Here is a 25,980-nt window from a genome sequence, read left to right as displayed (position 1 = left end):
ATGGCTGTCGCCGCGCACCCCTCGGAGGGGCGGGGAAGCCGCTGTCACCCCCTCGCTCCTGCCATGTGCGTTCCTGCAGCCGACAACCCTCCGCCCGGCCACAACCAGCGTGTTCTGCGCCACAAGGGAGGCGCCTGGGGAGCAGCGGGGTCACGGTGCCGCTGGATCCCAGCCTGGTTTGGGTTGGAAGGGAGCTTAAAGCTCATCCAGCCCCAACCCCTGCCACAGGCAGGGACACCTTCCACTAGAGCAGGTTGCTCCAAGCCCCTGTGTCCAACCTGGCCTTGAACACTGCCAGGGATGGGGCAGCCACAGCTTCTCTGGGCACCCTGTGCCAGCGCCTCAGCACCCTCACAGGGAACAGCTTCTGCCTCAGAGCTCATCTCAATCTCCCCTCTGGCAGGTTAAAGCCATTCTCCCTTGACCTGTCCCCTCAGCGCAGACCCCAAAATGGCGCCCGCTCCTCACCACAGCCACGGGGGCGGGGCCGTGAGGAAAGGGCGGGGCTTATCCAGCGGACAGCCAATAGGAGCCGTGCTCGCCGTGCGCCCCCGCGCTTTCCAAGCCTCAATCGTCAACTACTCAAATACCCACCGCTACCAATCAGCGCGGTCGCGGGCGGGCAGAGCCAGCCAATCCGAGCGAGCGTCTGTCGGATCCTCCCCGCCCCTCCCGGGGGCGCAGCGGTGCATGCTGGGAGCTGTAGTTCTTCCTTCGCCCCGCTGTCCTGCTCCTCCTGGTCCCACTTCCGCGTGAGCCGGAAGTTGCGGTGAGCGGCGGCGCGGCCTGCCTCCCGGTGCAGCCATGGCGGACGTCACGGCCCGCAGCCTGCAGTACGAGTACAAGGCGGTGAGTGCGGGGCCGGTTCTAAGGCCCAGCCAGGCCGCGGGATGGAGCTGGCGGCCTAAACCCGCCTTTAACGGGGGGGGGTGGTGCTTCCCGCTTAATTAAAGCACAAACGGGTTTGATGAGCGGGACCCGGCTCCGTGTGTCCCGTCCCCCCCTCCCCGGTCCCTGTCACCGCATTCCCTGTCCCCTCGCAGAATTCCAACCTCGTGCTCCAAGCCGACCGCTCGCTGATCGACCGGACGCGGCGGGATGAGCCCACGGGGGAGGTGCTGTCCCTGGTGGGCAAACTGGAGGGGACCCGCATGGGGGACAAGGCGCAGAGAACCAAGCCCCAGATGCAGGAGGAGCGGCGGGCCAAGTGAGTGTGAGCACCGCGGGGGGGGCAGAGCCCGGCTTGGAGCGTAACCCCCCCTGTGCAGTGCATGTGGTGTCCTAACACCGCTTTGGCTGGGGTTAGTGCGCGGATTGGGGGGGTTTTGTGGGGGGAAGGACGTGGTGGTGGGAGCACAGGGGTGCAGAGCGGAACCCACCCGGCTGGAAGTTGCTGTTTTGCTTTGGTGTCGCTGTCAGGAAGCTAAAATGGAAGCGAAGCGTTCAAATAGCTGGATTTCTTCTTTGTTTATCAACTAAAAGAGCTTGGGCGTGCTTGGGGTGACCGTTCTCCTCCCTGCCCCTGTTCCCAGGCGGAGGAAGCGCGACGAGGACCGGCACGACATCAACAAGATGAAGGGTTACACGCTGCTGTCCGAGGGCATCGATGAGATGGTGGGAATCATCTACAAACCCAAAACCAAGGAGACCCGCGAGACCTACGAGGTGCTGCTGAGCTTCATTCAGGCAGCTCTTGGTGACCAGGTGAGGCTGGGGGTGGATTCAGGCAGAGATCAAGCCCTTTGGAGCTCTGAATCTTCCCCTGTAATCCCATGGGGCGGCTTTGCTTTGTCAGTGCTGGGTTTTGGGCTTGGACATGTTGTGATGGTGGGTTTGGGGGTCTCCGTAAGGGACCAGAAATAAGAGGGACCAACAGTGTGCCCTGTGTCATAGAGCCATAGAATAGTTTGGGTTGGAAAGGACCCTAAGATCATCCAGTTCCAACCCCCTGCCACGGGCAGGGACACCTTCCACTAGAGCAGGTTGCTCCAAGCCCCTGTGTCCAACCTGGCCTTGAACACTGCCAGGGATGGGGCAGCCACAGCTTCTCTGGGCACCCTGTGCCAGCGCCTCAGCACCCTCACAGGGAAGAGCTTCCTTATACCCAACCTGAACTTCCCCTGTTTCAGTTTGAACCCATCACCCCTTGTCCTATCGCTCCAGTCCCTGATGAAGGTCCCTCTCCAGCATCCTTGGAGCCCCCTTCAGACCCTGGAAGCTGCTCTGAGGTCTCCACGCAGCTTCTCTTCTCCGGCTGAACAGCCCCAATGTTCTCAGCCTGGCTCCATACAGGAGCTGCTCCAGCCCCTGCTCATCCTCGTGGCCTCCTCTGGCCTCGCTCCAACAGCTCCATGTCCTTATGTTGGGGACACCAGCCCTGCACACGGTGCTGCAGGGGGGGTCTCCCCAGAGCGCAGCAGAGGGGCAGGATCCCCTCCCTGAGCTGCTGCTCACGCTCTGGGGGTGCAGCCCAGCACACGGGGGGGTTCTGGGCTCAAGCACACACTGAAGCTGGGTCATGGGGAGCTTCTCCTCACCCAACACCCCCAAGTCCTTCTCCTCAGGCTGCTCTGAATCACTTCTCTGCCCAACCTGTAGCTGTGCCTGGGACTGCCCTGACCCGGGGGCAGGACCTTGCCTTGGCCTTGTTGAGCTCCATGGGGTTGGCACTGGGCACCTCTCAAGTGTTTCATCCATGTGGTTCCTCCGCAGCCGCGGGACATCCTGTGCGGAGCTGCCGACGAGGTGCTGGCGGTGCTGAAGAACGAGAAGCTGCGTGACAAGGAGAGGAGGAAGGAGGTGGACCTGCTGCTGGGCCAGACCGATGACACCCGCTACCACGTCCTGGTGAACCTGGGCAAGAAGATCACGGACTACGGGGGAGACAAGGAAATCCAGAACATGGGTATGGGATGGCTTTGGGAATGGGGCTGGCAGGAAGCGGCGTTACTGCTGCTCTGGGGTCATGTTTGCACACAGAGAAACGGGAATTGGGGCAGTTTTCAAGCCACATAACCACGTTCTTTTCCTCTTTTCGATGCACTGGGGCATGGATGGGCACGTGGATCCGTAACCCGTGCCCACAGTTCCCAGATTCCCTGGCGAATGAACTCCCCTTTCTTTGCAGATGACAATATTGATGAGACCTACGGCGTGAACGTGCAGTTTGAGTCTGATGAGGAGGTAGGAGATGAGGGGCTGTGGCTGGCAGCGGGGTCTCTGCCTTGTCCCCTTGAGCTGCTCCGCAGGGACTGTGCAACCTCAATCCCGTTGGGAAGGGGGCACTGGCTCACTGGGGTGTCTCTGCCAGGAAGGAGAAGCTGCATTATTTTAGCTTCCTCGGGGAGGGTCTGTTGATGATCACTCGAATCCTGTCGTGAGTCAGGATGGTGGGAACCAGATGGTGATCTTTAGATCTGGTGGGGAAACGTGACAGCTGGGGGGGAAGGAGGAGCTGGAAGCGTTTCCTAGGAACGCTCCTGGGATTGTTTCTTGGAAGAGGCTGAGAGAATGATGAGAGACAGATAGGAGGTGGTTGGAGGAGCTGCTGGCAAAGCTCTCTGGAGAGGAGAGCTCGTCTCCTGTGGTCCTTTAGCGGAACAGCAGCCTTTGCTCCTGGGGAAAGCAGGAGGCAGCTTCCCTTTGGGAATTAGTTGCCAAATTATTCATCTTTAGCAAGGAAAAGCTGCTCAGAGGTTTGTAAAAGCCACTTCCCAGAACTCTCCTTCCAACAGGAAGGTGACGAGGACATTTATGGTGAAGTGCGGGACGAGGCGTCCGATGATGACATGGAGGGAGACGAGGCCGTTGTCCGCTGCACCCTCTCGGCCAATGTGAGTCCCTGAGGAACACAGGAAACATGGTTTGGAGTTGTCTGGAGCAGGGTCAGGGATGTGATTGGGAGCCTTGAAGCTGAGCTCTGATCCAGCTCTGGGGCAGCAGCACCAGAGGGACGTGGAGCTGCTGGAGCGAGGCCAGAGGAGGCCCCGGAGCTGCTGCGAGGGCTGGAGCAGCTCTGCTCTGGAGCCAGGCTGAGAGAGCTGGGCTGGGGCAGCCTGGAGAAGAGAAGGCTCCTGAAGGGGAGACCTTAGAGCAGCTCCAGTGCCTAAAGGGGCTCCAGGAAACCTGGAGAGGGGCTTTGGACAAGGGATGGAGGGACAGGCCAAGGGGAATGGCTTTAACCTGCCAGAGGGGAGATTGAGATGAGCTCTGAGGCAGAAGCTCTTCCCTGTGAGGGTGCTGAGGCGCTGGCACAGGGTGCCCAGAGAAGCTGTGGCTGCCCCATCCCTGGCAGTGTTCAAGGCCAGGTTGGACACAGGGGCTTGGAGCAACCTGCTCTAGTGGAAGGTGTCCCTGCCCGGGGCAGGGGCTGGAACTGGATGAGCTTTAAGCTCCCTTCCAACCCAAACCATTCCAGGATTCATGGCTCTGGCAGCTGCACAGTTGCATCTACTGGTTCTCTGCTCCTCACCCCAGGCAGGGAACGGCCCCAAACGCTCCCCCACAGCACAGGGTCCATGCTCCTGCTTCCCTCATGCTGGAAAATAACGTTTTTGTGGCATTTCCTTAAGCTGGTGGCATCGGGGGAGCTGATGAGCTCCAAGAAGAAGGATCTGCACCCGCGAGACATCGACGCCTTCTGGCTCCAGCGGCAGCTGAGCCGCTTCTATGATGATGCCATCGTTTCCCAGAAGAAGGCAGATGAAGTCCTGGAGATCCTGAAGGTCAGTGGCCCCCTGATCCCCATGTTTGTGGTGGTCTTGGAATACTGCTCTGCCTGGAAGCAGGATTTGGCCCCCACAACTCGTTACCTATGTTCTTTCAAAGGAAATGCAATGTGGATGTGCTGTGTTTGCACAGATGAGTGCTGGGCTGGGTTGGGACTAGTCTTCATTCCCAGAAATCTCCTTCCAAGGGGAAGGCATTGGGGTTTTGTCAGTGTTTACTGGGAGATCATCATAGCTTGGATCCATTTCCCTGCTAATTGTGGTGCTGCTGCTGATGTGAGCTGGGAGAAGGGGGAGCTGGAGAGGACGGGAATGCTACCTGCGGTTGGATTGGGCACCTCGTGGGGTGTGGAGCTGCTGTTGAGCCCCCCGAGCCCAGTTCCTTGGGAAGCAGGGTTCTGGTTGTGTGGGGGGCACAGAGCTCATGGTTGTTCCTCCTTCCTCCTCCTCCCAGACCACGAGTGATGACCGGGAATGTGAGAACCAGCTCGTGCTGCTCCTGGGCTTCAACACCTTCGACTTCATCAAGGTCCTGCGGCAGCACCGCATGATGAGTGAGTGGCTTTAACCTTGTTGCTCTGCTGCTGTTGAGGTGATTCCAGCACAACCTGAGGCTTTTAAACTGCCCTCGGTGGTGCTTTATGAACTTTGGGCCTTGTTCTTTGCTCCCTCCTTTTGGTTCAACCATTAACTCCACCAACCTTTTCCATCCCTTTATTTCCCTCCTTCAGTCCTCTACTGCACTTTGCTGGCCAGCGCCCAAAGCGAAGCAGAGAAAGAAAGGATAATGGGGAAGATGGAAGCAGATCCTGAGCTGTCCAAGTTCTTGTATCAGCTGCACGAGACAGAGAAGGAGGATCTCATCCGGGTAAGGCCAGAGGGAGCCTCGGGAAGCACGAGAGGAGGGATTGTGGAGCTTGATGCCATCGCAGGGTTGGGGTTTGTTTGCTGCGTGTGAGTGAGGAGCCCCTGACTCAGCTGGAACCTCAGCCCCGTAGGAAACGTTGCTTGGGTGACGCTGGGGCTCAGCTGAGGGGGTGATGTGTGTAACACTCGTTGGGTTTGAGTCACCCAGACGTGTGCTTTCCCAGGAAAATGCCAATAGCTGCAGGTTTCATGTGTTCGTGCTGCTGGTGACTGCCTGGTACCAGCACTGCCTCACCCTGGGTCTCCTGGAGGTGAGGCTCACCATAACAAAAGTGCAGGGTCCTGCCCCGGCACAAACACAGGATGGGGGAGACTGGATGGAGCAGCCCTGAGGAGAAGGACTTGGGGGTGTTGGGTGAGGAGAAGCTCAACGTGATCCAGGACATCCAGCTCTGGGGCAGCAGCACCAGAGGGATGTGGAGCTGCTGGAGCGAGGCCAGAGGAGGCCCCGGAGCTGCTGCGAGGGCTGGAGCAGCTCTGCTCTGGAGCCAGGCTGAGAGAGCTGGGCTGGGGCAGCCTGGAGAAGAGAAGGCTCCTGAAGGGGAGACCTTAGAGCAGCTCCAGTGCCTAAAGGGGCTCCAGGAAACCTGGAGAGGGGCTTTGGACAAGGGCCTGTAGGGACAGGCCAAGGGGAATGGCTTTAACCTGCCAGAGGGGAGACTGAGATGAGCTCTGAGGCAGAAGCTCTTCCCTGTGAGGGTGCTGAGGCGCTGGCACAGGGTGCCCAGAGAAGCAACCTCATCTGCTCATCTTCCATTCATCAGCTCTCCTGGAAGGGCAAGTTTATGCTGTGGCCTTGGGGACACTGGTTTCTGGTGCCAAAACTGATGAGTTTTGGCCAGGGGAATGCCCGTGCTTGAAGGGAGCAGTGACACTGTGGTTGTGTGAGGCCGTGGAGGAGGCTCAGCTGCTCCTCCCCAGGGCTGACTTCTCCTCTGCTCACGCAGGAGGAACGCTCTCGCCGGGAGCGTGTCCGTCAGTCCCGCATGGACACTGACCTGGAGACCATGGATTTGGACCAAGGAGGAGAGGTAAAACCCTTGGAAGTCCCCAAGGATCATCCTCAGGAAGTGCCAGAAGAGCACTTGAAGTGACGTGGGCAGGGAGGGACCAAGAACAAGCCCGTGATGTGCTAAAGAGGCGCCTGCCCCTTGGCTGCAGTTGTTTTTCCCTTGGTCCCGGGGTGAAGGTGGCAGGATGGACTCTTCTCTGATCCTTGTCCCTTTCCAGGCACTGGCTCCGCGGCAGGTGCTGGACCTGGAGGATCTGGTGTTTGCCCAAGGGAGTCACTTCATGGCCAACAAGAGGTGCCAGCTCCCCGACGGCTCCTTCCGCCGCCAGCGCAAGGGCTACGAGGAGGTGCATGTGCCCGCCCTGAAGCCAAAGCCCTTTGGCTCCGAAGAGGTGGGTGACCTGCTCGTTCCCCTGCGGTAGCATGAGATGTGTTGGGTGATGAGGTGGCTGATGTTGAGGTTCAACAAGGCAAAGGGTCAGGTCCTGCACTTGGGCCACCACAACCCCCTGCAATGCTCCGGGCTTGGGGAAACTGCTCATGGAAAAGGAGCTGCGGGTGCTGATTGATGCAGCTGAACATGAGCAGCTTGTGCCCAGGCAGCCAAGAAGCCACCAGCATCCTGGCCTGGCTCAGCACCAGTGTGGCAGCAGGGCCAGGGCAGTGACTGTCCCCCTGTGCTGGGCACTGGTGAGGCTGCACCTTGAATCCTGTGTCAGTTCTGGGCCCCTCACTGCAAGAGAGACATTGAGGTGCTGGAGCGGGGCCAGAGAAGGGCACCAGAGCTGGTGCAGGGCCTGGAGCACAAGTGTGATGGGGAACGGCTGAGGGACCTGGGGGGGTTTAGTCTGGAGAAGAGAAGGCTCCTGAAGGGGAGACCTTAGAGCAGCTCCAGTGCCTAAAGGGGCTCCAGGAAACCTGGAGAGGGGCTTTGGACAAGGGCCTGTAGGGACAGGCCAAGGGGAATGGCTTTAACCTGCCAGAGGGGAGATTGAGATGAGCTCTGAGGCAGAAGCTGTTCCCTGTGAGGGTGCTGAGGCGCTGGCACAGGGTGCCCAGAGGAGCTGTGGCTGCCCCATCCCTGGCAGTGTTCAAGGCCAGGTTGGACACAGGGGCTTGGAGCAACCTGCTCTAGTGGAAGGTGTCCCTGCCCGTGGCAGGGGTTGGAGCTGGAGGAGCTTTAAGGTCCCTTCAACCCAAACCAGGCTGGGATCCAGAGACAATGTGACCCTGCTGTTCCCAGGTGTCTCCAAGCTGTCTCCTGTTCCCTACCGCCTGCAAGGTGCTGCAACGAAGGTGTTGAGCTCCATGTTTTCCCTTTCCAGCAACTGGTGTCTGTGGAGAAGCTGCCCAAGTACGCCCAGGCCGGCTTCGAGGGCTTTAAAACCCTCAACCGGATCCAGAGCAAGCTCTACCGCGCCGCGCTGGAGTCGGATGAGAACCTGCTGCTGTGCGCTCCCACGGTACGGATCCGGCACGACGGGATCCCAAAGGATGAGCCATTGGGGTGGGAAGTGCCTGCTGTGGGTCATCCTTCACCTGGGGCAAGGAGGGTTTGATGGGTCTGGCTCTGGTTGTGTTCCAGGGGGCTGGAAAGACGAACGTGGCGCTGATGTGCATGCTGCGGGAGATCGGGAAGCACATCAACATCGACGGGACCATCAACGTGGATGACTTCAAGATCATCTACATCGCACCCATGAGGTCCTTGGTGCAGGAGATGGTGGGCAGCTTTGGGAAGGTAAGGAGAGGGTTGGACATGGGCAGCTTTGGGAAGGTAAGGAGAGGGTTGGACATGGGCAGCTTTGGGAAGGAAAGAAGAGGGTTGGACATGGGCAGCTTTGGGAAGGAAAGGAGAGGGTTGGACATGGGCAGCTTTGGGAAGGAAAGGAGAGGGTTGGACATGGGCAGCTTTGGGAAGGAAAGAAGAGGGTTGGACATGGGCAGCTTTGGGAAGGTAAGGAGAGGGTTGGACATGGGCAGCTTTGGGAAGGAAAGAAGAGGGTTGGACATGGGCAGCTTTGGGAAGGAAAGGAGAGGGTTGGACATGGGCAGCTTTGGGAAGGAAAGGAGAGGGTTGGTCTTACCCTGCTTGAGCTGGAGACTGGGGAGGATCAGCTCAATTGTGGTGGCTTCTCACTTTGTGCTTCCAGAAGGAGCTAAGCTCTGACAGGAGCTTGTTGGGAGAGGATGAGTTTGGGCTGGTTTTAGTCTCTGGTGCAGCCTGTGCTCACCAGGCTCTGTGTGGTTGTCCATATGGGCTCTGGATGTCAGCATGGGCTGTGAAACCAATGGGGTTCTTCCAGTGCTTCACTGGGATGAGGGTGAAGCTGTTTGGGAGCATCCCGGGGCTCCACCGCCCCAGGGAACACGTTGATCCAACATAACATCCTTCCCCCTAGCGCCTGGCCACCTACGGCATCAACGTGGCCGAGCTGACGGGGGACCACCAGCTCTGCAAGGAGGAAATCAGCGCCACCCAGATCATCGTCTGCACCCCGGAGAAGTGGGACATCATCACCCGCAAGGGAGGCGAGCGCACCTACACCCAGCTCGTGCGACTGGTCATCCTGGTGAGCGGCGCCGGCACGGCCCCGGCACAGACAGGGGGCTGAGGGTGGGCAGTGTGAGGGTCTTACCGTTCCCAACCACGCGTTAGGGGTTAAAGATGTCCCTGGTGCTTGGTTGTGGAGAGACTTGGGCTTTGAAGCGTAGAATCATTGAATCAAGCAGGTTGGAAGAGACCTTTAAGATCATCAAGTCCAGTCTTCACCCCAGGGCTGCCAAGGCCACCACTAAACCTTATAACTCGCTACAGCTACCTGAAAGGAGGTTGTGGTGAGCTGGGGCTGGTCTCTGCTCCCAAGGAGCAAGGGATGGGACAAGAGGGAACAGCCTCAAGCTGCACCAGGGCAGGTTTAGATGGAGCTGAGGAACAATTCCTTCCCCAGAGGGTGCTCAGGCATTGGAACAGGCTGCCCAGGGCAGGGCTGGAGTCACCGTCCCTGCAAGTGTTCACACCCCGTGTAGCCGAGGCCTCAGTGCCATGGGGCCGTGGTGGCCTTGGCACTGCTGGGGAACGGTTGGACTTGATGAGCCTAAAGGTCTTTTGAACCTTGTTGATTCCATGATTTTAACCCGTGAGCTGTGGGTTGAGCCTCCACACAAGCAGGTCCATTACGAAACTAACCCCCGAATGGGTTAAATGGGGCTGGTTTGAGCGGGGCTAACGCTGCTCCTCATCTTCAGGATGAGATTCACCTCCTGCACGACGACCGAGGACCCGTCCTGGAGTCGCTGGTGGCCAGAGCCATCCGCAACATCGAGATGACCCAGGAGGACGTGCGGCTGGTTGGGTTGAGTGCCACCCTGCCCAACTACGAGGACGTGGCAACCTTCCTGCGGGTGGACCCGGCCAAAGGCTTGTTCTATTTCGATAACAGGTACAGTGCAAAGCTGGGAGAGAGCTTTATGGAGCGCGGGGAATGTCCTGCCTCCTGTGGCAGGCAGCTGTCGGGTGGCTCCAGGGTCTCACCAGACCTTCAGCCTTCTCTCACCATGCATTTGGCTCTTGTATGTGCTGGTAAATGCGTGGTTAGGACCAGAGCAGTTAAATCCAGCCTCAAAGTGTGTGCTGGTGTTCCTGTATGGTTGTACTTGCAAAAAGACGCTTTGGAGAAGGCAGATCATGGAATCATGGAATGGTTTGGGTTGGAAAGGACCCTAGGATCATCCACTTCCAACCCCCTGCCATGGGCAGGGACACCTTCCACTAGAGCAGGTTGCTCCAAGCCCCTGTGTCCAACCTGGCCTTGAACACTGCCAGGGATGGGGCAGCCACAGCTTCTCTGGGCACCCTGTGCCAGCGCCTCAGCACCCTCACAGGGAAGAGCTTCTGCCTTATCTCCAACCTGAACTTCCCCTGTTTCAGTTTGAACCCATCACCCCTTGTCCTATCGCTCCAGTCCCTGATGAAGGTCCCTCTCCAGCATCCCTGTAGCCCCCTTCAGACCCTGGAAGCTGCTCTGAGGTCTCCACGCAGCTTCTCTTCTCCAGGCTGCACAGCCCCAATGTTCTCAGCCTGGCTCCATACGGGAGCTGCTCCAGCCCCTGCTCATCCTCGTGGCCTCCTCTGGCCTCGCTCCAACAGCTCCATGTCCTTATGTTGGGGACACCAGCCCTGCACACGGTGCTGCAGGGGGGGTCTCCCCAGAGCGCAGCAGAGGGGCAGGATCCCCTCCCTGACCTGCTGCTCACGCTCTGGGGGTGCAGCCCAGCACACGGGGGGGTTCTGGGCTCAAGCACACACTGAAGCCGGGTCATGTTCAGTTTCCCAGCAGAGATGAGCTCTGCTGTACCTGTGTGCTGCAGGAGCTGTTGGAAGGAAGCCTGAAATAGGGTTATGGTCATTCCCAAAACACCATTTTTGCTTCCTGAGTGTGTGCAAAGCAAATGGATTCCAGGAAACGGGTGTACATGTTACCGTTCCCTCCTGTTTAACTGGGCAGAACTGGAAGCATCATCTCTCCGAGTAAATCGAGGCCCAGAGGGAGCAAATTGAACTTGGTAGCACAAAATACAGGATGTCTTTTAGCAGAACCTTTGTATCAGGGTTCCTTCATCCTTCTGCTCTTGTATGGACTTGTTCTTTCTTCCTTACAGCTTCCGGCCCGTGCCCCTGGAGCAGACCTACGTGGGCATCACAGAGAAGAAAGCGATCAAACGCTTCCAGATCATGAACGAGATTGTCTATGAGAAGATCATGGAGCACGCGGGAAAGAACCAGGTCTGATACTTGTTGTTTAGTGTGAGCATCATGGAGCTCAACAAGGCCAAGGGCAAGGTCCTGCCCCTGGGTCGAAGCAATTCCAAGCACAAACACAGGCTGGGGCACTGATGGAGCAGCCTGGAGAAGAGAAGGCTCCTGAAGGGGAGACCTTAGAGCAGCTCCAGTGCCTAAAGGGGCTCCAGGAAACCTGGAGAGGGGCTTTGGACAAGGGATGTAGGGACAGGCCAAGGGGAAGGGCTTGAACCTGCCAGAGGGGAGACTGAGATGAGCTCTGAGGCAGAAGCTCTTCCCTGTGAGGGTGCTGAGGCGCTGGCACAGGGTGCCCAGAGAAGCTGTGGCTGCCCCATCCCTGGCAGTGTTCAAGGCCAGGTTGGACACAGGGGCTTGGAGCAACCTGCTCTAGTGGAAGGTGTCCCTGCCCGTGGCAGGGGTTGGAGCTGGAGGAGCTTTAAGGTCCCTTCACACCCAAACCAGTGTGGGATTGTTCCTGACACACTTAATCTTGAGTCCTGTCTGTTGCTGGTGAGGCTCTTCCAAGCTGCTGTCACTGCAGAAGTGCTGCAGGGGAGAAGAGGGTGGGTTTGGGTGGCTGATGGTAGCCAAGAGAGGAAGGAACATGGGTTTTCTCCCTGTGCCAGGTGTCTGATTAAGGAATGCCCTGTCCTTTTTAGCATGAGGGAGCTTTTGTGGTGATACCCCACACCACCAGGAGCTCTGTGCATGGTTCACAGGGCACATGGACTAGTTCTAGATCTCTTCCCCCCCTGAACCCCAGGAGCAGGTTGGCTCAAGCATCTTTGCCAGCTGCTGCTCTAGTGATTCCCATCTCAGCAATGGAACCGTCTGCTTGTTTGACAGGTCCTGGTGTTCGTTCACTCCAGGAAGGAGACCGGGAAGACCGCCCGGGCCATCAGGGACATGTGTCTGGAGAAAGATACCCTGGGCCTCTTCCTGAGGGAGGGCTCAGCCTCCACCGAGGTGCTGAGGACCGAAGCTGAGCAGTGCAAGGTAACCACCCTCCTCCAGACACAAAGATGCTGCCGCTTTGGGGCAGTTTCACAGCTTTTCCTTTAGGATATACACTCCCTCCTGTTGCTTCTCCACCCTCGAGCTGGTTGTGTTTCTGCTGCAGAACCTGGAGCTGAAGGATCTCCTTCCTTACGGCTTTGCCATTCACCACGCGGGGATGACGCGCGTGGACCGCACGCTGGTGGAGGATCTCTTTGCTGACAAGCACATCCAGGTGAGCAGGAGTTGCACCTTTGGTTGGCATTTGCCAAGGAAAACACTTGAGCCATGTTTTCCAATAGTCCTTTGGGCAAAGTCAAGAGGATCCAGCCCCCATCCCGCTCCTCTGGAGCCGGAGCCTGATGAGGACAGGTTTGATTGCACATAAAGCATAGGAGCTACCAGCACGTGGCCAGGAGTGGAGAGGGCAAGAACATCTCCCTGGCCCTTGCTGAGTGTTTAAAGCCAGAGGCCTGTCCCAGAGCAGGCTGTCTCCTCTGCAGCTGGGAAAACAACTGCTTTGGGAAGCAGTGTCCTGGCTGCCTGATCAATGGATGGCAAAGGATTTTCGGAGGGTCACGCAGTGAGCTGGGCAAAGCTCTTGCTGCTTGCCTGACCTTCCTCTGCTGAGCTGTTGGGACAGTCACAACCTTTGTCTCTTTTGTGCGTGTCTCTAATGTCAGGACCAGCATTTTAGATCCCTTTTTCCCCCAGGAAGAGGTTTCTCCCTGGCTTTGATGGGTGTTTTGCTCCTGCAGGTGCTGGTCTCCACAGCCACGCTGGCCTGGGGTGTGAACCTCCCTGCTCACACTGTCATCATCAAGGGGACGCAGGTCTACAGCCCTGAGAAGGGGCGCTGGACCGAGCTGGGGGCGCTGGACATCCTGCAGGTGAAGTTCTGGTCGCAGAGGGGCTGCCAGGACCCGGGGCAGGGTTTGGCTTTTCCCACTGAGGCACATCCGAGCTCTGCTGTTGTGTTTTCTCAGTGTAGTTACTCCCTGTTCCCTGCTGTCAGCCTGTCTCTGCTGCTCTGGGATCAGCCAAGTGAGGGCAGAGGAGAAGCAGATCACTAGAAGAGGACAAATGATTCCTCTCCCAGTATCTTGCCCAGACACATGTGGGATAATTCTGTATCCCTGAGAAAATTGGGGTGTGGAGAAGAGAAGCTGCGTGGAAACCTCAGAGCAGCTTCCTGGGTCTGAAGGGGGCTACAAGGATGCTGGAGAGGGACCTTCATCAGGGACTATAGGGATAAGACAAGGTGTGATGGGTTAGAACTGAAACAGGGCAGATTTAGGTTGTGCATAAGGCAGAAGTTGATCCCTGTGAGGGTGCTGAGGTGCTGGCACAGACTTTTCCCAGAGAAGCTGTGGCTGCCCCATCCCTGGCAGTGTTCAAGGCCAGGTTGGACACAGGGGCTTGGAGCAACCTGCTCTAGTGGAAGGTGTCCCTGCCCGTGGCAGGGGGTTGGAGCTGGATGAGCTTTGAGCTCCCTTCAACCCAAACCAGGCTGGGGTTCTGTATGTCTCCTGGCAGCTGGAATTAGCAGCAGACTGGGCAGGCTGGCAGTGAAGCCCCAGGACACAGCAGTGAGGAGAAATCACAAGGTAAAAGCTTTGTTGTTTTGCTGACTTCCCCTTCTCATTTCAGATGCTGGGCCGTGCTGGGAGGCCTCAGTACGATACCAAAGGAGAGGGGATCCTCATCACCTCCCACGGTGAGCTGCAGTATTACCTGTCCCTGCTCAACCAGCAGCTCCCCATTGAGAGCCAGATGGTGTCGAAGCTCCCAGACATGCTGAATGCAGAGACTGTGCTCGGCAACGTCCAGAACGCGAAGGTCAGTGGGAGTCTTTGCTTTCCCCATGGATGTGTGCTCCTTGTTGTGCACCTGGGAATTGCAGGGGTAGGAGGATGAGCAGCCTTAGGGAAAGGTGCTGTCATTGTGTGGGAGCAAAGGAACCTGCAGCCTTTGGTGCCTGGGGAGCAAATCTTGAAGAGACCTGAAAAGACAACAAGGTGAATTGCCAGCCTGGGAGGGGTAGATGCTTCTGTAATTCCAAGCAGATGGAGTTCTCCACATGGGGACACTGGGGAAAAGTCTGCATGAGGGACGTGGAGCTGCTGGAGCGAGGCCAGAGGAGGCCCCGGAGCTGCTGCGAGGGCTGGAGCAGCTCTGCTCTGGAGCCAGGCTGAGAGAGCTGGGCTGGGGCAGCCTGGAGAAGAGAAGGCTCCTGAAGGGGAGACCTTAGAGCAGCTCCAGTGCCTAAAGGGGCTCCAGGAAACCTGGAGAGGGGCTTTGGACAAGGGCCTGTAGGGACAGGCCAAGGGGAATGGCTTTAACCTGCCAGAGGGGAGACTGAGATGAGCTCTGAGGCAGAAGCTCTTCCCTGTGAGGGTGCTGAGGCGCTGGCACAGGGTGCCCAGAGAAGCTGTGGCTGCCCCATCCCTGGCAGTGTTCAAGGCCAGGTTGGACACAGGGGCTTGGAGCAACCTGCTCTAGTGGAAGGTGTCCCTGCCCGTGGCAGGGGTTGGAGCTGGAGGAGCTTTGAGCTCCCTTCAACCCAAACCAGGCTGGGGTTCCATGATTTTTTGAATTCCTTGAATTTTTTGAATGATTTTTTGAATTCCTTGATCTCTCCCTGGTGCTGCACACGAGGTGTGTTAGGGCACTGCTGGGCTTCCAAGCTCTGCTTTAATCCAAGCCCAGGATTTGGCTGGGCTCAGCCTCCTGTGTCCTGCAGCAGTGCTGGGAGCACTGGGATCCAAGCCAGAGCGTTGTCTCTGCGTGCAGAGGTGCCTCAGCTCTTGGGGCACGCCGTTGTTCCCTCAGGATGCAGTGAATTGGCTGGGATACACCTACCTGTACATCCGCATGCTGCGCTCCCCCACGCTCTATGGCATCTCCCACGAGGACCTGAAGGGGGATCCGCTGCTGGACCAGCGCCGCCTGGACCTGGTGCACACGGCAGCCCTCATGCTGGACAAGAACAACCTGGTCAAGTACGACAAGAAGACGGGGAACTTCCAGGTGAGACACGAGCTGGGAGAGGTGCTGTGATGGGAACATCTCCTGGCTGAGAGGAACGGGGCAAGAGCCATCCCACTGGTTAAATGTGCATCCCAGGGAACGCTGCATCACTCGGACCTGGGCACGTCCATGGTTCCTGGGAGCTGTTTGCCAGCACAGAGAGGTGCTGGTGTAAAACCCAAGCCTCAGAGTCACTGCTCTGTGTTTGCTGCTGTATCTTAAGCATAAACTCCTTGTTGTGGGCTGCACCCCCAGAGCATGAGTAGCAGCTCAGGGAGGGGATCCTGCCCCTCTGCTGCGCTCTGGGGAGCCCCCCCTGCAGCCCTGATCCAGCTCTGGGGCAGCAGCACCAGAGGGACGTGGAGCTGCTGGAGCGAGGCCAGAGGAGGCCACGGAGCTGCTGCGAGGGCTGGAGCAGCTCTGCTCTGGAGCCAGGCTGAGAGAGCTGGGCTGGGGCAGCCTGGAGAAGAGAAGGCTCCTGAAGGGGACACCTTAGAGCAGCTCCAGTGCCTAAAGGGGCTCCAGGAAACCTGGAGAGGGGCTTTGAGCAAGGGATGGAGGGACAGGCCAAGGGGAATGGCTTTAACCTGCCAGAGGGGAGACTGAGATGAGCTCTTAGGAAGGTCTTACCCTCGTCCCTCTTCATCTCCCGTCCGTGCCATCAGCAGTCGGTGTCCTGCTGCTGCCTCACTGTGGCTGTTGTCCTCTGGCAGGTGACAGAGCTGGGCCGCATCGCCAGCCACTACTACATCACCAACGAGACGATGCAAACCTACAACCAGCTCCTGAAGCCCACCCTCAGTGAAATCGAGCTGTTTCGGGTCTTCTCGCTGTCCTCCGAGTTCAGGAACATCACCGTGAGGGAGGTATGGAGCCAGGCAGCCCTGATGCTGCAGGGGAAGGTGCAGAGCGTGCCCCGTGAGGGACCGTTCTCATCCCTCCCACCTTGGTTCCTTGCAGGAGGAGAAGCTCGAGCTTCAGAAGCTGCTGGAGCGAGTTCCCATCCCGGTGAAGGAGAGCATAGAGGAGCCCAGTGCCAAGGTGAGCCCTGCCTCCACCTCAAGGGGACTTCTCAGAGATGCTGCAGATGCTTCTTGGCTCTGGCTGAGCACATTGTCCTGCAGCGTGGGAGCACTGGTCCCTGTTGATCGCGACTGTCCCACCATGCATCAGAGCCCCCCAGGATCAGGCACTGGTGCAGTGGGCACTGAGAACCTCTCATCTCCTTTCCCAGATCAACGTGCTCCTGCAGGCCTTCATCTCCCAGCTGAAGCTGGAAGGATTTGCTCTCATGGCAGACATGGTGTATGTGACCCAGGTGAGTGAGGAAACGTCCTGGGGCCTGTTTCCATTTAGGTGTGTGCAGTCCAGCCCTGCCTCAGACAACTAGTTACACCTCAGAGGTGTCTGTGGTCATAAATGGCTTTGGAAGTAGCCAGAGCTGTGAGTGGTGAGGTCTCAGCACTACCAGGGTGGAAATTACATCTTCATTGGAGTCTCCAGTCTGTAATCATAATAATTCAGCTCTAGAGGAGCACAGTGGAGCCTTACAGATCTCCCCCAAGGCTGGGAATCATGTAATTGCTCCTCCTGTGGGAGTTTGGGATGAAGGACCTTTAAGTACGATTCAATTCATAAGGGGGACTTATAAGAAAGATGGGGAAAGACTTTGGACAAGGGCCTGTAGGGACAGGACAAGGGGAATGGCTTTAACCTGCCAGAGGGGAGATTGAGATGGAGCTTGGAGCAACCTGCTCTAGGGGAAGGTGTCCCTGCCCGTGGCAGGGGTTGGAGCTGGTTCCTTCCAACCCAAACTGTTCTGTTATCATGTAGTTGGGTGGCAAATGGGCAGAGAGGGATGAGCTGCCCCGTGCATGGGCCCAGCTCTGACGCTGCTGTGCCCGCAGTCTGCTGGGCGGCTCATGAGGGCCATCTTCGAGATCGTCCTGAACCGCGGCTGGGCCCAGCTCACCGACAAGACCCTCAACCTCTGCAAGATGATAGACAAACGCATGTGAGTGAGACCTCGGAGGTGGTTGGTGGTTGGAAGCTGGAGGAGGTTCCTCGCTGGGGCCTGCCTTGGGAAGGAGGGTGCTTGTGCCCTGTGGGGTGTGAAGGAGCTGCTGTGTGTGCCCCAGGGCTGGGTTTGGCAGCGTGGGGAACCTGCTCTGAAGGCTTCATCCGTGTCTCTTGGCCGCGGTGCTGTGCAGGTGGCAGTCCATGTGTCCTCTGCGCCAGTTCAAGAAGCTGCCCGAGGAAGTGGTGAAGAAAATCGAGAAGAAGAATTTCCCCTTCGAGCGGCTCTATGACCTGAACCATAACGAAATAGGTACAGAGACAGGGCAGGGAGAGGTGGCCTCGTGCCTCTGGCCTCCTCTGCTGGGTTTTGACCCAGACACTGGGGGCCTCGTTCCTGGTGAGGGTCTTGGTACAGCCTGAGGAGGGCAGAAGGTTTGCTCTGGTGCCTTCCAGCCTCTTGGATTGCTGGTTTGGGATGTTGGTCACCCTGTTGTCCGTGTGTCCTGATGGCAGCACCTTCCTCTTCACAGGGGAACTGATCCGAATGCCCAAGATGGGCAAAACCATCCACAAATACGTTCATCTGTTCCCAAAGCTGGAGCTCTCAGTCCACTTGCAGCCCATTACCCGCTCCACGCTCAAAGTAGAGCTCACCATAGCTCCCGACTTCCAGTGGGATGAAAAGGTGAGCTGGGTAAATACCATGCTGGGAAAGAGGGCACTTGTGGGGCCACCCCTGGCCCTCTCAGTGCCTTGGTCTTGGGGGGTTTCTTCACTTCATGTGAGGAACTTCTGGAGCAAACGGTGTATCCCTTGTACCTTCTCCGTCTGTGAAGGGCTTGGATGCAGGGATGGAGCCAACTGAAGCTGCCCTGTCCATGTTTCTCTGCCTGGGCTTAGCCAGGGTGGGGAATTCACTGTGGGAGGGCTGGTGTCCAGCTCCTGGAGGTCTGGAAGGGGGGAAACAAGCCTCTGCTGTGTAGGTAACGGCTGCCCTTGCTCAGGTACATGGTTCATCCGAAGCTTTCTGGATCCTGGTGGAGGACGTGGACAGTGAAGTGATCCTGCACCACGAGTACTTCCTGCTGAAAGCCAAGTACGCGCAGGACGAGCATCTCGTCACCTTCTTCGTGCCCGTGTTCGAGCCGCTGCCCCCGCAGTACTTCATCCGGGTGGTGTCCGACCGCTGGCTCTGTGAGTACCTGCTGCAGCAGCACCCCCGGGGCACACAGAGGCCCTGCCTGGGGGCTGAGGGGTGGTGCAGCACCTCCTAGGGGGGTAAAGACTGCTGACAGCCAAGTGAGGGCAGGGCTGGGGATCCTGCCCCTCTGCTGCGCTGTGGGGAGCCCCCCCTGCAGCCCTGACCCAGCGCTGGGGCAGCAGCACCAGAGGGACGTGGAGCTGCTGGAGCGAGGCCAGAGGAGGCCCCGGAGCTGCTGCGAGGGCTGGAGCAGCTCTGCTCTGGAGCCAGGCTGAGAGAGCTGGGCTGGGGCAGCCTGGAGAAGAGAAGGCTCCTGAAGGGGAGACCTTAGAGCAGCTCCAGGGCCTAAAGGGGCTCCAGGAAACCTGGAGAGGGGCTTTGGACAAGGGCCTGTAGGGACAGGCCAAGGGGAATGGCTTTAACCTGCCAGAGGGGAGACTGAGATGAGCTCTGAGGCAGAAGCTCTTCCCTGTGAGGGTGCTGAGGCGCTGGCACAGGGTGCCCAGAGAAGCTGTGGCTGCCCCATCCCTGGCAGTGTTCAAGGCCAGGTTGGACACAGGGGCTTGGAGCAACCTGCTCTAGTGGAAGGTGTCCCTGCCCGGGGCAGGGGGTTGGGACTGGATGAGCTTTAAGGTCCCTCCAACCCAAACCAGGCTGGGATTCTCTGCTGATTCCATGATGAAACCACTGCAGTGCTGTCAGAGGTGACGGTGCTTTTCCATGTCTGACAGCCTGTGAGACCCAGCTGCCTGTTTCCTTCCGGCACCTCATCCTCCCTGAGAAGTATCCTCCTCCCACCGAGCTGCTGGACCTGCAGCCTCTGCCCGTGTCGGCTCTGCGGAACAGCGCCTTCGAGAGCCTCTACCAGGACAAGTTCCCTTTCTTCAACCCCATCCAGACCCAGGGTGGGTATTGCCCCTGCTCCCCTCCTCGAGGCTGCACCTCAGCCACCCCTGGCCCCCTCAGTGCCTCGATCTTGGGGGGTTTCTTCACTTCATGTGAGGAACTTCTGTAGCACACGGTGTATCCCCTGTACCAACCTTCTCCCTCTGTGAAGGGCTTGGATGTAGGGATGGAGCCAGCTGAAGCTGCCCTGTCCATGTTTCTCTGCCTGGGCTTAGCCAGGGTGGGGAATTCACACTTAGGAGCTACTCTGACAGCCTAGAGCCTGTTCAGCTCAGTGGGTCCAGAGCTAAACTCTTACCAGCCCTTCCTGTAGCTCCTCCTTGCGCAGGCCGGGTCCAGGCTGGGTTTTCCCTGCCTGTTTCCTGAGCTTTGATAGAAATCCATGAGGCTTGTGCTCAGCTGCTCCCTTTGTGTTGTCTGCCCGTCCCCAGTGTTCAACACGGTCTATAACAGCGATGACAACGTGTTTGTGGGCGCTCCCACGGGGAGCGGGAAGACCATTTGTGCTGAATTTGCCATCCTGAGGATGCTGCTCCAGAACTCGGAGGGACGCTGCGTGTACATCACTCCCATGGAGGCTCTGGCAGAGCAGGTGAGTCTGGTGGCCCACATTCCCTTCCTCATCCCCTCTTGCCCTTTCCTCATCCCTTCTTTGCTGTCACATCCCTTGGGATGACTCCAGACTCTAGTGGTGGCCTCTCCAAAGGAGCAGAGGCAGCATCCAGCTGCCACCCTGCTGCTGTTGGCATGTCCCTGTGTGTGTCTCCAGGGATTTGGGAGGATTTATTCTACCACCACCAATCCCTCCCCTCTCTTGGCAGGTCTTCTTGGACTGGTACGAGAAGTTCCAGGAGCGGCTCAATAAGAAGGTGGTTTTGCTGACGGGGGAGACCAGCACGGACCTGAAGCTGCTGGGCAAAGGGAACATCATCATCAGCACCCCTGAGAAGTGGGACATCCTCTCCCGACGCTGGAAGCAGCGCAAGAACGTCCAGAACGTCAACCTCTTCATCGTGGATGAAGTGCACCTCATTGGGGGTGAAAACGGGGTGAGTCTGCGAGGGGAGGAGGCCACCACTCCTTGGAGTGATGCTCCTCATGGTGTGGGGCTCGGCAGCAGAGCTGCTGTGGGGTGGATGGTTGCTCACTCCTATTACCTGGTGTGAGGTCAGCTTTTCCAGCTGAGTTTCCCTAAGGGAGGTAAAGGAGGGCTGGATCCTTCGGGAAGCTCAGCCCTGGGGTGTCTCCATGGGTGAGAAGTGTCCAGAGCTCATCCAGACGAGGTGACCACCGTGTGGAGAGCTCAGCGTTCCCCTCCTGCTCCTGCCTCACCCTGCCCTGTCCCTCCTGCAGCCGGTGCTGGAGGTCATCTGCTCCCGCATGCGCTACATCTCGTCCCAAATCGAGCGGCCCATCCGCATCGTGGCCCTCAGCTCCTCCCTCTCCAACGCCAAGGACGTGGCCCACTGGCTGGGCTGCAGCGCCACCTCCACCTTCAACTTCCACCCCAACGTGCGCCCCGTGCCCCTCGAGCTGCACATTCAGGTAGGCTTTGGGTGAGCTCTTCTCCTTCCCCTCGTGCCGGGTGAGCACCCGGCGTCACTGCCTTGCTCCTCTCCTGCAGGGCTTCAACATCAGCCACACGCAGACCCGCCTGCTCTCCATGGCCAAGCCTGTCTACCACGCCATCATGAAGCACTCGCCCAAGAAGCCCGTCATCGTCTTCGTCCCGTCGCGCAAGCAGACGCGGCTCACGGCCATCAACATCCTCACCACGTGTGCTTCAGACGTCCAGAGGCAAAGGTACCGGTGCTGAGGCCTCCGTCCCTCCTCTGAAGGAGGCAGGGGCACGGTTTGGGGGCTCTTTGCTGGGCTGAGGGACAACTGGTGGTGGGAAGTGGTCTCATAGAGGGCACTGAGGTGGCTGGTGGGACATCGGGGAGGGACGGGCTTGCTGGGCCTGGCAGGGGTGTCTCTACTCCCATCTCTGGCAGGTTCCTGCACTGTGCAGAGAAGGATCTGGTGCCGTACCTGGACAAGCTGAATGACAACACTCTGAAGGAGACGCTGGTGAACGGGGTGGGCTACCTGCATGAGGGGCTCACAGCCATGGAGCGGCGTGTGGTGGAGCAGCTCTTCAGCTCCGGTGAGTGGGCTGGGATGGGGACACCCCACATCTGACATCAATGAGCCCACAGCGTGCACTGGAGCCCAGAACCCCCCCGTGTGCTGGGCTGCACCCCCAGAGCAGGAGCAGCAGGTCAGGGAGGGGATCCTGCCCCTCTGCTGCGCTCTGGGAGGGAGATTGAGATGAGCTCTGGGGCAGAAGCTCTTCCCTGTGAGGGTGCTGAGGCGCTGGCACAGGGTGCCCAGAGAAGCTGTGGCTGCCCCATCCCTGGCAGTGTTCAAGGCCAGGTTGGACACAGGGGCTTGGAGCAACCTGCTCTAGTGGAAGGTGTCCCTGCCCGGGGCAGGGGTTGGAGCTGGAGGAGCTTTAAGGTCCCTTCAACCCAAACCATTCCAGGGTTCTTTGCATAAACCCTTTTCCCTCGAGCTCAGTGCCCACAGTCATTGGACTGGAGATAACAACCTGCCCAGGCCTCGTGTCACTCTTCTACCTGCACCTCCCTGTGTGCTGAGACCCATCTGCTCGAGCACAGAACCCCCAGATCTTCCTCCCCCTGGCTCCTGTGACCCACAGCATCGCTCTGCCCATGTCTGACCGCTCTCCCCGTGCTCTTCAGGTGCAGTGCAGGTCATGGTGGCCTCCCGCAGCCTCTGCTGGGGCATGAACATCGCTGCTCACCTCGTCATCATCATGGACACGCAGTACTACAACGGCAAGATCCACGCGTGAGTGTTGCGCTCTGCTGAGCACCAGTGGGATGAGCGCTCATCCCAAAGGGCTCCATCCTTACCCGGGCAGAGGGTGGGAATCGCCGTGGTGGTGGCAGCTTTCCAGGGAGCTGCATGAACCCTCTGTGTGCCCCAGGTACGTGGATTACCCCATCTACGATGTGCTGCAGATGGTGGGACACGCGAACCGCCCGCTGCAGGACGACGAGGGCCGCTGCGTCATCATGTGCCAGGGCTCCAAGAAGGTGGGTGAGGAACAGGGCAGCGTTCCTGGCCTGTGGACATCCATCTCCTGCGTGGGGCAGGGATTGCTCCTCCCAAGCTGATGGATAACCCCTGAGCTCTGCTGCCTGGCAGGTTATTCAGCAATTCCCTCTGCTCCTGCCCCGATGTAGGATTTCTTCAAGAAGTTCCTCTATGAGCCCCTGCCTGTGGAGTCCCACTTGGACCACTGCATGCACGACCACTTCAATGCTGAGATTGTCACCAAGACCATTGAAAACAAGCAGGATGCAGTGGATTATCTCACCTGGACCTTCCTGTACCGCAGGATGACGCAGAACCCGAACTACTACAACCTGCAGGGTGAGCAGAGGGGTCTGCACCGCGGGGTTGTGTCCCACCAGAGCCACCAAAACCAGGCCAAGGGCAGGATCCTGCCCCTGCCTTGGGGAAGCCCCAAACACAAACACAGGCTGAGACCCCCCCATGTGTGCAGCTGGGGGCAGCAGCACCAGAGGGACGTGGAGCTGCTGGAGCGAGGCCAGAGGAGGCCCCGGAGCTGCTGCGAGGGCTGGAGCAGCTCTGCTCTGGAGCCAGGCTGAGAGAGCTGGGCTGGGGCAGCCTGGAGAAGAGAAGGCTCCTGAAGGGGAGACCTCAGAGCAGCTCCAGTGCCTAAAGGGGCTGCAGGAAACCTGGAGAGGGGCTTTGGACAAGGGATGGAGGGACAGGACAAGGGGAATGGCTTTAACCTGCCAGAGGGGAGACTGAGATGAGCTCTGAGGCAGAAGCTCTTCCCTGTGAGGGTGCTGAGGCGCTGGCACAGGGTGCCCAGAGAAGCTGTGGCTGCCCCATCCCTGGCAGTGTTCAAGGCCAGGTTGGACACAGGGGCTTGGAGCAACCTGCTCTAGTGGAAGGTGTCCCTGCCCGTGGCAGGGGGTTGGAACTGGATGAGCTTTAAGGTCCCTTCCACCACAAACCAGGCTGTGATTCCATGATACGGGGTTGGAGGATCCTGGCCTGTGGGCTCTGCTTTCCCGCGAGCAGTTTCTCTCCATCCTGGGCTGTTTCTGAGCCCCATCACAACGCTGCTGCTCCCGCAGGTGTGTCCCACAGGCACCTCTCGGATCATCTCTCGGAGCTGGTGGAACAGACCCTCAGTGACCTGGAGCAGTCCAAGTGCATCAGCATCGAGGACGAGATGGACGTGGCTCCCCTGAACCTGGGGATGATCGCTGCCTACTACTACATCAACTACACCACCATCGGTGAGGGCTCATGAGGGGCAGGTCCCACACACCAGCCCTGTCTGCATCGCTCCCTGGGCCACGGGTGATGGGGAGAAGGTGCCGTGTGTGTGGTTGGGTGCCTAAAACCGTGTCCTTCAGCATGAAGCTTGCCCTGAAGGCACCTCTTACACCATGGGGTGTGATGCTGGCTGCTTTTCCCTCACCCCTCCACCTCTCTGGCTTCCCCAGAGCTCTTCAGCATGTCCCTCAACGCCAAGACCAAGGTGCGAGGGCTCATTGAGATCATCTCCAACGCTGCTGAGTACGAGAACATCCCCATCAGGCACCACGAGGACAACTTGCTGCGGCAGGTCAGTGGCAGCACCTCGGACCTGGGGCTGAGGGAGGGAACCTGACCCCGTTCTCCACTGATGGGTTTGTCCTTTCTCCCTGTAGCTGGCCCAAAAGGTTCCCCACAAACTGCCCAACCCCAAATTCAACGATCCCCACGTGAAGACCAACCTGCTGCTGCAGGCTCACTTGTCGCGCATGCAGCTGAGCGCCGAGCTGCAGTCGGACACCGAGGAGATCCTCAGCAAGGTACAACAGGGATCCCACCTCGCCCGTGTCACCCCGTCGTGGCGTGTCCCCACCTCCTGACCTGTCCCCATCCCTCGTTTCCAGGCGATCCGGCTGATCCAGGCCTGCGTGGACGTGTTGTCCAGCAATGGGTGGCTGAGCCCCGCGCTGGCCGCCATGGAGCTGGCGCAGATGGTGACCCAGGCCATGTGGTCCAAGGATTCCTACCTCAAGCAGCTGCCCCACTTCACCTCCGAGCACATCAAGCGCTGCACGGACAAGGTGAAGCTTAAGGAGAACCCCCGTGGTCCTCCCTTTGCTCCGGGGGGAGCTCAGGGCTGAAACCTCGCTCCCTGCAGGGTGTGGAGAGCGTGTTTGACATCATGGAGATGGAGGACGAGGACCGCAACGCGCTGCTGCAGCTCTCGGACGTCCAGATCGCCGACGTCGCCCGCTTCTGCAACCGCTACCCCAACATCGAGCTCTCCTACGAGGTGGTGGAGAAGGAGAGCATCCGGAGGTGAGGCCGGGCTGTGGGGAGGCCCCACGGGGCTGTGCGGGTGCTGGGGGACACCCTGACCACGGGTCTTGGGTCTCTCCGTGCAGTGGGGGGCCTGTGGTGGTGCTGGTGCAGCTGGAGCGTGAGGAGGAGGTCACCGGGCCCGTCATCGCTCCCCTGTTCCCACAGGTACGTGCTGAACCCCCAATTCCGGTGATCTGGGGGGGGCCAGAAGTGATGGGGGGTGTCCCCGCTGTCCACATCCCCATTAACTCTCTGTGCCCCCCTCAGAAACGCGAGGAGGGCTGGTGGGTGGTGATCGGCGACTCCAAATCCAACAGCCTCATCTCCATCAAGCGCTTGACACTGCAGCAGAAAGCCAAGGTGAGGGGGACAGGGCTTGGGGGCAGCCAGCACCCACAGACCCACGCTTTGGGGGTGCTGGGTCTCCCCATCACCACCCCAACACCGCCTCTTCTCGCTGTGTAGGTGAAGTTGGATTTCGTGGCTCCGGCCACAGGGACCCACAACTACACGTTGTATTTCATGAGCGACGCCTACATGGGCTGCGACCAGGAGTACAAGTTCAGTGTGGACGTGAAGGAGGCCGAGAGCGAGAGCGACTCTGACTGATGTGGGGCGAGGAGCCCCCCAAGTTGTTCCCCCCACCCCGTAGCAGCACGTGTGTCACCCCCCCTGTGGCTTCCCTGTGTTTTCCTCAGGATCGTTTCATTTTTTATGGAGTTGATGCTTTGTACAGTGGGTTTGTAGCCTGGAATAAACCTTGAGCCCCACCTCGTCCTCTGTGCTGGGTCTGGGGTGGGAAAAGGGGAGGAGGGAACAGGCACGACCCCGAAGCTGCCCCCAGCTCTGTGCCTTCAGCGTTGGGTTGAAACGAGCTCATTACAGGACTGATTAAGGCAGAGCCTGGATAGGAGCTGCACTTCAGCAGCGGTGCCACCACATCCACCCTGTGCCA

The 25,980-nt window shown here is 58.8% G+C and overlaps 1 protein-coding gene across 1 annotated transcript; it reads left to right on the top strand.

Annotated features, from left to right (window-relative positions):
- Positions 1 to 774: 774 nt before the first annotated feature.
- Positions 775 to 25,799, top strand: SNRNP200 (small nuclear ribonucleoprotein U5 subunit 200). Its single transcript, XM_030510032.1, has 45 exons — positions 775 to 849; positions 1,044 to 1,207; positions 1,533 to 1,704; positions 2,713 to 2,905; positions 3,128 to 3,183; positions 3,735 to 3,833; positions 4,572 to 4,724; positions 5,182 to 5,281; positions 5,459 to 5,595; positions 6,602 to 6,685; positions 6,885 to 7,058; positions 7,992 to 8,129; positions 8,252 to 8,407; positions 9,069 to 9,239; positions 9,916 to 10,109; positions 11,329 to 11,452; positions 12,314 to 12,463; positions 12,588 to 12,698; positions 13,222 to 13,353; positions 14,114 to 14,302; positions 15,296 to 15,493; positions 16,207 to 16,359; positions 16,454 to 16,534; positions 16,728 to 16,811; positions 17,401 to 17,507; positions 17,704 to 17,822; positions 18,043 to 18,197; positions 18,517 to 18,706; positions 19,445 to 19,618; positions 20,051 to 20,211; positions 20,441 to 20,668; positions 20,973 to 21,164; positions 21,244 to 21,422; positions 21,614 to 21,765; positions 22,364 to 22,472; positions 22,612 to 22,720; positions 22,871 to 23,060; positions 23,798 to 23,962; positions 24,173 to 24,294; positions 24,380 to 24,523; positions 24,608 to 24,784; positions 24,862 to 25,022; positions 25,109 to 25,190; positions 25,293 to 25,385; positions 25,491 to 25,799. Exons 1-45 carry the CDS (start codon positions 805 to 807, stop codon positions 25,632 to 25,634), a joined length of 6,411 nt encoding a protein of 2,136 aa, XP_030365892.1. The 5' UTR covers positions 775 to 804; the 3' UTR covers positions 25,635 to 25,799.
- Positions 25,800 to 25,980: the final 181 nt, after the last annotated feature.

Source organism: Strigops habroptila, chromosome 21 (assembly GCF_004027225.2).
Source record: "Strigops habroptila isolate Jane chromosome 21, bStrHab1.2.pri, whole genome shotgun sequence".
NCBI lineage: Eukaryota > Metazoa > Chordata > Aves > Psittaciformes > Psittacidae > Strigops > Strigops habroptila.
This window is presented reverse-complemented; position numbering and strand designations above follow the sequence as displayed.

Coding starts and splice junctions, on each gene's coding strand:
- SNRNP200 (XM_030510032.1), top strand. CDS start 805: ATGGCGGACGTCACGGCCCGCAGCCTGCAGTACGAGTACAAGGCG. Junction 5,596..6,601: donor AGAAGGAGGATCTCATCCGG/GTAAGGCCAGAG, acceptor CTGCTCACGCAG/GAGGAACGCTCTCGCCGGGA. Junction 22,473..22,611: donor TACAACGGCAAGATCCACGC/GTGAGTGTTGCG, acceptor TGTGTGCCCCAG/GTACGTGGATTACCCCATCT.